The 11,036-nt window shown below is 42.0% G+C and overlaps 2 protein-coding genes across 3 annotated transcripts; one reads left to right on the top strand and one right to left on the bottom strand.

Annotated features, from left to right (window-relative positions):
- Positions 1-220: 220 nt before the first annotated feature.
- Positions 221-3,527, bottom strand: LOC115119999 (transcriptional regulator protein Pur-beta). The gene has a single exon (XM_029648899.2). It carries the CDS (start codon positions 3,497-3,499, stop codon positions 2,567-2,569), a length of 933 nt encoding a protein of 310 aa, XP_029504759.1. The 5' UTR covers positions 3,500-3,527; the 3' UTR covers positions 221-2,566.
- Positions 3,528-4,260: 733 nt separating this feature from the next.
- Positions 4,261-10,820, top strand: LOC115119998 (histone H2A.V). Of its 2 annotated transcripts, XM_029648898.2 has the most exons (5): positions 4,261-4,370; positions 5,618-5,695; positions 5,897-6,010; positions 9,678-9,807; positions 9,985-10,820. In XM_029648898.2, exons 1-5 carry the CDS (start codon positions 4,368-4,370, stop codon positions 10,044-10,046), a joined length of 387 nt encoding a protein of 128 aa, XP_029504758.1. In that variant the 5' UTR covers positions 4,261-4,367; the 3' UTR covers positions 10,047-10,820. The 2 variants fall into 2 exon arrangements, with proteins under 2 accessions (XP_029504758.1, XP_029504757.1); XM_029648897.1 differs by lacking the exons at positions 4,261-4,370; positions 5,618-5,695 and having other exon boundaries at positions 5,798-6,010.
- Positions 10,821-11,036: the final 216 nt, after the last annotated feature.

Genomic DNA, 11,036 nt, shown 5'->3' with positions numbered 1-11,036 from the left:
AACCCTTTAAGGTTGAATGGATTGTTCCTCCCGAGTCCCTAGTTTCATCACCTGAATTCTGTTCTGTGAGATTCCTTCACCTGTTGCTGAATAAGACCTCCCTAACCTCATTTTCTTACCGCAGCAAATCTGTCATATTACTTATATTAAAGAAACAACATAGCCCACAATGAGTCCATGAATCTGATTTGTTGGATGGAGAAAAGACAAACTCATCCTCCTCAGCAAAGAACTTTTTTATTTACCGTTGAAAGGAACTTGGTAGAATATTACAGCAGAACTCACGAGGGAAACAGCTGCCATTTCATGTAACACAATACAGGAATTAGGTTGTAGTTAAAACTCGTGTATATAGAATATTTTTTATATCAGTAGAAAAAAAACTATTGCTCCCAGATGTTGTTTGTATGACACATTCTCTCCTGCTATGCTGAAGGGTAAAGTAACACCAATAGGAGAAGGTTTACACACACACAAAGGGAAATGTGATGGTTGTTGTTGTTGTTCAGGATGATGTAATTTCCTGAATAAGGTTACAAATGCCATTACTTTTTGTATGTATGTTGACCAGAATTAAACTTTTGATCGTTGTCAAAAAATGTTTTATAAATACCAACATACAGCAAACAGAAAAATGCTAAATAAAAGAGCAAGCATGCTAAAAAAAAATGTTATACTTAGAGGACCAAACACTGAAATAAGAAGCCTGGATGGTATTCACATCTTATTGTCAACTGAAAGAGTACCAACTTGAGAGAAAATTGAGAACTGATGGACGAGAGAAGGGGGGGAAAGGAGCTTGATGGATATTCTTTCTGTCCGATGGACTGGATGTGAGAGGACAGATTTGAGACAGACTACTTGAATGGGACTGGATCTAAGTGTATTGTGTACAATTTTTTAAAAAAAGTATGTGTTTGTTAATGTCATTACTTCCATATCGTTTTCTATGCTCTTCCATTTTTCATTCAGGAAATACAATAAAATGTTAGAAATCTCCCCGGATGATTGCATCCAAGTGTTAGTGTTTTAAATAGCTTATACCAGTTTAGTTTAGGCAGTAATACTCAATACATTTTACATATAGGCATCATCTAATAGACATATTTCTATATATTTATTTTGAAAAATAATTTAAGACAGGAATTAAGCCTAGCCTTGGACAAAAAATTAATTTCAATGGAAATTTTGCATTGTGCCTAGTTTTCAGTCCAGGACTAAGTTTAGTCTGTGTCCGGGAAACCACCCCTAAAACAATGACCAGTGCCAGTCATCCTAGCTTAAGCCATCTTCATTCGGAGTCACCAAGATCTAACAGGTTGCTGGATTTGACATTCAAGACTCCCTCCCATCCTTGTGGTTGACCATACAGGGCAGACACAGGTCATTGTCCTAGTAAAATGTCCATAGATAGATCATGTTCATCCCTACAGGCACACAGGCCAAAAGACAGAAGATCATAGAACCAGTATAACAACCATCTACTGTGGGAGCTGAGCGGCATTAGAGTCTAAATCAGGGTGAGGGAATCCCCTGCTTTTCAATTCATGACACACTGCATGCAGCCACTTGTGGTCACGATGACTCCCCAACCAACCAATGGGTGTGTTTCCTTTTTCTTCTTCTGTTACTAGGGCCTGTGTGTCTGATGCTGGTCTAGTGGTTGTCTTGCTTAGCCTGGTCCCAGGAGTTGGTAAGACTGAACAAACAGATCAGAGACCAGGCTATTTTCTCTCCCTGTTCTGTCTATGCCCAATTCTGTGTCCTACTTAGAACAGTGATTCAGATTATTCCAAAACAATACAGTTGTTCTCTGACTGTAAAAGCCACTTTAAAGACAGAGCACACAGCAGTGCATTAGATAAGCTGAGTTTCACATCTCTTTGCTCAGAAACACCACATTTTCACTTTTTTTTGTTACTATATACAGCACATAGTTCTGGTCCAAGTAAGTTGTTTAGAGTTAAAAATAGATATTCTACCGGTAAAACATTGTGAAACTGGATTTGCTGGGCTAGCAACATGAGTGGGGTTACTTTTTACATGGACAATCTTTTATTTTTTTTAATCAATAGAAAATCTCATATGATCCAACTAGTAGCTAGCACAAATGACCTGGTACCACCAGGGCCGATTTAAAACCCTGATGATAAATGAGTTCACTGAGGTGTGCAATTGTTTTTGATTGATTTACTAACAATTTGTTTATGATGACTGTGATGTTTTAATGCTACGTATTTGTTATTGTATCTTTTCTTTCCATCTTGTAGTTTAAATCTATTATTTTATGTCCTCAGGGCACCATTGAAAATGAGACCCTGGTCGCAAATTGGGCTCCTCTGATTAAATAAAACTTAATTAAAAAAACATGAACCTAACCTTTATAACGCATTTATCTTATATAGACAGTATTTCCAGGTCAAATATACTTTTTGTACTCCACTGTTTTTTTTTTTTTTTTGCATTTAGGTTCGATTCATACGTCATGCACAAAATAGGTCTTCTTCTAATTCAAGCTTTGCGTCACGTTGTCAGACAGCTTGATCAGATTGCACAGCCGGCTTGATCAATCGTCGTCCACCTCGTCTCCCTCCGACTCTTCTCCTCCTGCAACTCCTCCTCCTGGTCTCCTTTCAAACATTTTATCCTTCGGTCTCTCCTGTATCTCTTTCATCTCTTCGGCATAACGGGAGAATGCGCCTCCAAACTTGCCCCACGCTTTGAACGGGATAGTGATCGAGTTTCTATAGCTGGGTTTGACTTCGCTCACCCTCATGAAAACTCCGTATTTGTTGGACCCGACGTCGAAGAAAAACCGTTTGGAGTCCACCATGATAGAGGTGCCCTCCGGAAGCTCGCTGTAGCCCCCTGCTCCTCCGCCACCGGCGAGTTCCTCGTCATCTCCTCCGTAGTCGTCTATATGTTTGGCTAGGGCGTCACGGAACTCTATTAACCCTTGGGCCGGGAGGGCGATGGTTTGTCCGGACTGCATTCCACCAGGGACTCCGCCACTTCCTACTCCGAACCCGGGGCCTCGGTTGAGGGTCTGCCTGATGCGGAGGAACCTCCCCCGCTGGTTCTCTTTCAGATCGAGGTAGTATTTTCGGTTTTCTCGAACCAGGAACTCACTCTTCAAGGCCCGCCTAGGCCCACTGTCATCCCCACCGGATGACTGAGCGATCTGCTCGGGGCTGCTAGGCCCAAGTTGGGCGTAGTGCTCTATAAAATCCCCCAGGTAGTCACGGAACTCGGCGGCAACTGACATGGAAAGGGTCAGACGACTTTTCGAGCCCCCGGCGCCGACCTCGGCGATTTTGATGAATCTGCCCTTCGCATTCTGCTTTACATCCAGGTAGAAGCGTTTGTTCTGGATGTCCAGTCGCTTTGAGGCCAGCTCCTGGGTCTCCTGGTCCCGCTGGTAGTGCTGAAACCCGCCGCTTCCACCCCCTACGCCACCACTGCTGCCACCGCGCTCACTCCCACTGTCCCCGTCGGCCATCTTCGCCACCAGCTGCCAGATTCTCTCCTTCCTAGGTTCTGCTCCCCGCCCCCCGCGCGCTTAACCAATTCGCAGAGTAACGTACCGTTGAATACTGCGTTCTGATAGGCCAATCGCCTGCCAATTACAACAGCAGGCCACAAACTGTTGATTCTCTACTGGTAGATTCCTCTTGTCAGTCAATAAACGGTCCCCTCCTAATTCGATGAAATCAACGATTTCCCCCGATTATTTATCGTAAGCGGTTTACTTTTCTAATGCATTGCAATGTAAAACCTCGTCGTCTTAAAATGACATGAAACGAATAGATACTCAGGCAAACTAGCAAAATACTGCTGAGTATTTTGAATTCATTGTGCACTAGCTAATTAGTTACCCATTGATTTTGTACACCTATTGTGAGTCAAATTAATATTTTAGGATATCTAGTCAGTTTGCAACTGCATACAATGCATGCATTATCAAAGACAAGTGCTTTGAGTATTTCTGAATATGCAATATCGAGATGTGCGCATGCACGTAATATATTATTTCAGCATTTTATTAGTCAATCACGTGAATAATATTGATCATCAATACAAATACATTTTGAGTAGCAATGTCTAGCTCAGCAGTCCAGTCTACTTGGTCTCGTGCGCAAAGGACATGCCGAAGTTGCGGTGGGGGATGGGTAAAATGTGTACAAGCAGCGCTGTGGTTGGGCAGGAAAAATATTCAAAGAAACAACACGAATTCCCATTGGTCAATGTTCGCTCGCGAGGAGTCCCGGAGCTTTTACGAGCCTGAAGGGCTTTATTGTTTCTCTCCGTCTTCAACCGAAATTGTTTCCGAGCACCTCAGTTCCTCAACCAAATAACAAAACGCTGAAATGGTAACGTTATGTGGTTATTATTTGTAGTGATCCTTTTAATAACGACTGCTTGGTATATTATTTGTTGTAATTGCATTACCGGCTACTGCTGCTTCAAATTACCTAAAAAGAAATGCCAAGCTAGCGTTAGCCAGCTTGGCATAAGCTAACAAGTTTGCATTACCAACCCATACCTACTTAGAGATATTTAGGTTACTTTTTTTTAACATACTTGTGAAACTTTTAGGTTTTATTTGTTTAGTAATTGCTGGTATTAATTCATATTAGAAATATTTTACTTTAGCTATTTTTGCGTTCGTATTATTTGGTTGAACGGCTATGAGGCTACCAACGTTAGCTAATTTAGCTAGTTGGATACCATAACGTTAGCTAGCTGACCATTTGTTTTCAAGTACGGTCGGGTTGTCCCGCGGCTGCTGTTCTCTACCAAATCAAATGTTAATATTGCCATCTGTCGAAGTTGTCTCGCTACTTATTCTTCCTTTTAGCATTAGTCAATTTCAGGAAGTGGCAAATTCATTGGGTTTATCAATCAAAAATGGACTACTTTATTACAATAGTGTGAATGTTGGAAATGTGTCTTAGCCACGCAACCCCTAGTTACCCGGGATTCTCCTCGTCGTGGACTTGAGCAACTGTGCTAAAGCATGTTTTCAGTGCCTTTTCACAGTAACGTTTTGATTCCAGCTGCTGGTTAGTAACTGGCGGGAAACCGTATGCCCTCAAGAACAGGGTGATTCAGCTGGAATGCTAGCTAACAATCCTCATAAAAGGCTATTTTAATATGGACCTGTTAATCTGGAGTGTTGCATTTATTTTGAGTGACAGCCATTGGTGAGTTATGACCCAAAATTGTCAAACCCAAACACGTTTCTGTACAATAATAAAATCAAACTTTTTTTTTTACGGAGCACATTTCTTATCGGGGATGCATTTCAAAATTAATCCACAATTAAAATAAAAGGCGAGAGAAACATTAAGTTTCCCATTTGATATTCAATTAGTAAAACAATAAAATAAGTACCTGAGACTGGCAAATTGTGTATGAGAGCACTTGCGTTTTACTGTTACTGCTAGCAAGTGTTGGTTTGTGACCAGCGAGGTATTTCACGAGTTTTAGCAGGTGTTATTTAAAGACATTTTGGGAAAGAGTGCTCGCATGCAAATGACATGATTTATGTCTTACTCGAGTCCCATTTTTTTATATTTTTTTTGTAATATTCTGTGTTTTGCCCCCTATATCCCAGGCTGGCGGTAAGGCAGGAAAAGACAGTGGTAAGGCCAAGGCGAAAGCTGTGTCACGCTCCCAGAGAGCTGGACTGCAGGTAAGATTGAATACCTCTACAGAGATCCTGATGCAGTGCACCTAGCATGCCATTCATTATTTTCAAAGAAAGAGCAGCAAAGCTTTCTGTGTTTCCAGCATTTACAGTGAAGTTTCAATGTTCATGTGTACTCCAATTGCTAGAAGCCATTCATCCCCTCCCCATTGTCACCTAACCGCACATCTGTTTTGTTCCTGCCAGTTTCCAGTGGGGCGTATCCACAGGCACTTAAAGACCCGCACTACCAGCCACGGACGTGTCGGAGCCACAGCGGCTGTATATAGTGCTGCCATCCTTGAGTATCTCACCGCTGAGGTGAGACAGAGACCATTATATCCTCTTGGGTTACTTACTCTGAATTGCTGTCATTTAAACAATGTCATTAGTCGATTTGTGATGGGTTGGAAAGAGCTGTGTAAGAGTATTTTTTTTTTTAATAGATCTCGGAATCATTTTACATTTTGAGGGTTTGGAACTGAGGTTCTGTCTGCAAAAAGACAATAAAAACAGTTGGCTCTAAAGTTCCGAACTGTCATTGGTTTGAATGGTATCAGGGATGAAACGTTAAAAAAAAAGATCTTGTATACTTTTGAATTTAGCAACATGACTTGGTACACATGCATACATACAGTGCCTTTGGAAAGTATGGATGGGGTTGGATGGGGAGCATCGCTGCACAGCTATTTTCAGGTCTCTAGAGATGTTCGATCAGGTTCAATATTGGGCTCTGGCTGGGCCACTCAAGGACATTCAGCAAGAATCTCTCTACTTTGCTCCGTTCATCTTTCCCTCAACCCTGACTAGTCTCCCAGTCCCTGCTGCTGTGTAACATCCCCACTGCATGATGCTGTCACCACCACGCTTCACTGTAGGGATGGTGCCAGGTGTCCTCCAGATGTGACGCTTGGCATTCAGGCCAAAGAGTTCAATCTTGGTTTCATCAGTCTTGTTTCTCATGGTCTAAGAGTCTTTAGGTGCCTTTTGGCAAACTTCAAGCGGGCTGTCGTGACTTTTAATGGGGGCTCCTGAGTGGCGCAGCAGTCTAAGGCACTGCATCTCGGTGCTAGACGCGTCACCAAAGACTCTGGTTCAATTTCGGGCTGTGATCGGGAGTCCCATAGCGCGGCGCACAGTTTGCCCAGCGTCTGGCCGGGGTAGGCCGTCAAGATTTTGTTCTTAACCGACTTACCTAGTTAAATAAAAATGCTGGGTGAGTTCAGTCTGGCCACTCTACCATAAAGGCCTGATTGGTGGAGTGCTGCAGAGGAGGTTGTCCTGGAAGTTTCTCCCATCTGCAGAGGAACTCTAGAGCTCTCAGTGACCATTGGGTTCTTGGTCACCTCCCTGGCCCTTCTCCCCCGATTGTTCAGTTTGGCCATATGGCCAGCTCTAGAGACCCTCAGTAGTTCCAAACTTTTTCCATTAAAAAAAATTAATGCCACTGTGGGTACCTTCAATGCTTCACATTTTTGGTACCCTTCCCCCGGTCTGTGCTTAGACACAATCTTGTCTCGTATCTCTACGGACAATTCCTTTGACCTCGTGGCTTGGTTTTTGCCCTTTTTATATAGATGGGTGTGCACCTTTTCCAAAACTTTTCCAATTTATTTACTAGGTGGACTCCAATCATGTTGTAGAAACATCTCAAGGATGGTCAATGGAAGCAGGATGCACCTGAGCTCAATTTTGAGTTTCATAGCAAAGGGTCTGAATACTTGTGTAAATAAGGTATTTCTGTTTATTTTTAATACATTTGCTGAAATTCCCAAACCTGTTCGCTTTGTCATGATGGGGTGTTTGTAGATTGCTGAGTATTTGGTTTTAATCCATTTTAGAATAAGGCTGTAACAATGTGTTAAGTCAAGGGGTCTGAATAGTTTCTGACGGCGTGTGTATATATACACCTATTCATTCAAGTTTTGAAAAACTTTTTTTTGCTATTTCCTACATTGTAGAATAATAATGAAGACAAACATGGAATCATTTAGTAAATGACCCCCCCACACACACACACACTCTTGGCATTCGCTCAACCAGCTTCGTGAGGAATGCTTTTCTAACAGTTTTGGAGTTCCCACATGCTGAGCACTTGTTGGCTGCTTTTCCTTCCCTCTGTGGTCCAACTCATCCCAAACATCTGAATTGGGTTGAGGTCGGGTGATTGTGGGGGCCAGGTCATCAGATACAGCACTACATCACTCTCCTTGGTCAAATAGCCCTTACACCACCACCTCCATGCTTCACGGTGGAAACCACATACACCACCACCTCCGTGCTTCACGGTGGAAACCACATAATTTGTGAGTCCATTAACCTACTCTGCTTCTCACAAAGATACACCCCATAATGACATTCGGACTCATTAGACCAAATGACAGATTACCACTGGTCTAATGTCCATTGCTTGTGTTTCTTGGCTTAAGCAAGTCTCTTCTTATCGGTGTCCTTTAGTAGTGGTTTCTTTGTAGCATTTTGACCATGAAGGCCTGATTCACACTGTCTTTGAACAGTTAACGTTGAGATGTCTATTACTTGAACTCTGAAGCATTTATTTGTGTTGCTATTTCTGAGGCTGGTAATTCTAATGAACTATCCTCTGCTGCAGAGGTAACTCTGGGTCTTCTATTCCTGTGGCGGTCCGCACGAGAGCCAATTTCATCATAGTGCTTGATGGTTTTTGTGGTTGCACTTGAATAAAAGTGCTTAAATTTCCACATTGACCTTCGTGTCTTAATGATGGGCTGTCATTTCTCTTTAGTTATTTGATTTTTTTCTGGTCATAATAGGGCTATTTGATAAAAAAAATCCATCTCTTCTGTATACCCCCCTACCTTGTCACAACACAACTGATTGGCTCAAATGCATTAATTTGTGAAATTTCTTTCCCTCTTAACTTTAAATAAGGCACACCTGTTCATTGAAATGCATTCCAGGTGACTACCCCATGAAGCTGGTTGAGAAAATGCTAAGTGTGTGCAAAGCTGTCACCGGGGCAAAGGGTGGCTACTTTGAAGAGTATAAAATGTATTTAGTTACACTTTTCTTCTTCGGTTACTACGTGATTCCGTATGTTATTTCACAGGTCTGATGTAAAATAAATAAATAAAGAATCCCTTGAATGAGTAGGTATCTGAACTTTTGACTGCTACGGTGTGGACACCCCTTCAAATTTGTGGATTTCTCTATTTCAGCCACACTTGTGGATGATGGTGTATAAAATCAAGCACACCGCCATGCGATCTCCATAGACAAACATCGGCAGTGGAATGGCCTTTACTGAAGAGCTCAGTGATTTTCAATGTGGCACGGTCATAGGATGGTCTGGGGCTTTTTCTTCTGGTTTGGGCTTGGCCTCTTAGTTCCAGTGACGGGAAATCTGAATACCACAGCATACAATTACATTCTAGAAAATTCTGTGCTTCCAACAGTTTGGGGAAGGCCTTTTCCTGTTCCAGCATTACAATGCCCCCGTGTACAAAGCGAGGTCTGCGCTGAAATGGTTTGTTGAGATCGGTGTGGAAGAACTTGACTGGCCTGCACAGAGCCCTGACCTCAACCCCATCTAAGACATTTCGGAGGAATTGGAACACTGACTGCCAGCCAGGCCTAATCGCCTAACATCGGTGCCTGACCTCACTAATGCTCTTGTGGCTGAATGGAAGCAAGTCCCCACAGCAATGTTCATCGTCTAGTGGCCTTTCCGGAAGAGTGGAGGTTGTTATAGCAACAAAGGGGGGACCAACTCCATATTAATGCCCATGATTTTGGAATGAGGTGTTCGATGAGCAGTTGTCATGCAGTGTAATTTGGAGTACTATGTAGGTAGAGAACATTGAACAAAACAACTCTGTCAATAATACAATTTTGACAAATGCAGATTATAGCCCCGAGCTCTCGATTTTCAGTTGATCACAGATACATGTTTTTTGTTTCGATGGAGTTCTATACAGTATCGTATCCTGATTGGCTGACTTGTTTCCAGGTACTAGAGTTGGCGGGTAATGCTTCTAAAGATCTGAAGGTGAAGCGTATCACTCCCCGCCACTTGCAGCTCGCTATCCGTGGAGACGAGGAGTTGGACTCCCTCATCAAGGCCACCATAGCTGGAGGCGGTGGGTTCAGAAACTACACTGTTATTTAATAACTTGCATGCAAGGGCCCCAACACAACTTACCCATATTTGCCTGTATTTTAATTTGATGTACATTTATGAACAACATCCCCATCTCCATTATCTTTAACATACTCTCACTTGTATTCCTATCTAACCACTGTGCTTCTGTTTCCAGGTGTGATCCCCCACATCCACAAGTCCCTGATCGGGAAGAAGGGCCAGCAGAAGACTGCATAGAGTAGACAGACGCCATCTTGTTGATCGGAACTGTGGAGGCGTGTGTTCGGACTGGACTCTGTTCGACGACGTGTGTTTGGACTAACCTGACCAACAGGACTTCACATTGATCATTTTTTATATTACTATTGGCTAACGATGAGTGATTGGTAGTTTTTTTTTTTTTTCCGTTAGTGTAATATTTCCCATAATTAGAGAAGGATAAAATATGTATGTTATTTTTGGACAGGGGAAATCATACTTTTCCCCCGATTTTCACAGTTTACTTGTTTGATTGGCAGGGCTTCAAATGTTTTGTACTGAAAAATGGAACTGTTAAAACCCATTTTTTTTATAAAAACAAAGCTGTCGTTTGTGGTTATTAACAAATTTTCCGTCTGTCTATACCATATTGGTTTGTGAGAGAAAATATTTGTCATGCACAGTGCCTTCGAAGTATTCAACCCCTTGACTTACTCCACAATTTCTTTTTTAAATCAGCCTGGTTCAAATATTTCTCAACCATCTCTGCAAATACCTCAGTGACAATGAAAGCATGTTATTTTAAGTTTTAGAAACATTGAAAATGAAAGATCTCATTTACTGAGATCAATACTTTGTAGAAGCCAAGCACCATTGGTAGTTAATACAACTTTCAGTCAGGTTTGTGTCAAATTTGCAAATCTGGATTTATTTTTTCAAAGCTCTTAAATTATACTGACCAGAAATATAAACAGCATGTAAAGTGTTGCTCCCATGTTTCATGAGCTATAATAAAAAATCCTAGAAATGTCACATTTTTCACACAGCTTATTCTCACATTTTTGCGTGCAAATTTGTTTACATCTCAGGTGAGCGTTTCTCCTTCGCCAAAATAATCCGGTCACGTGACAGGTGTGGCATATCTAGAAGCTGGTTAAACAGCATGATCATTACACAGGTGCATCTTGTGCTGGGGACAAAAGGCCACTTTAAAGTGTGCCATTTTGTCACAATGCCACAGATCTCAAG

Source organism: Oncorhynchus nerka, linkage group LG13 (assembly GCF_034236695.1).
Source record: "Oncorhynchus nerka isolate Pitt River linkage group LG13, Oner_Uvic_2.0, whole genome shotgun sequence".
Taxonomy (NCBI): Eukaryota; Metazoa; Chordata; class Actinopteri; order Salmoniformes; family Salmonidae; genus Oncorhynchus; species Oncorhynchus nerka.
Note: the sequence above shows the minus strand (reverse complement) of the source record. Positions and strands in the feature narration are given on the sequence as shown.

Excerpts from the sequence above, each read along its gene's own strand:
- LOC115119999 (XM_029648899.2), bottom strand. The coding sequence starts at position 3,499 with ATGGCCGACGGGGACAGTGGGAGTGAGCGCGGTGGCAGCAGTGGTGGC.
- LOC115119998 (XM_029648897.1), top strand. The coding sequence starts at position 5,813 with ATGTTCATGTGTACTCCAATTGCTAGAAGCCATTCATCCCCTCCCCAT. Across the intron at positions 6,011-9,677 it reads TTGAGTATCTCACCGCTGAG|GTACTAGAGTTGGCGGGTAA; the intron begins GTGAGACAGAGA and ends ACTTGTTTCCAG. Across the intron at positions 9,808-9,984 it reads GGCCACCATAGCTGGAGGCG|GTGTGATCCCCCACATCCAC; the intron begins GTGGGTTCAGAA and ends TTCTGTTTCCAG.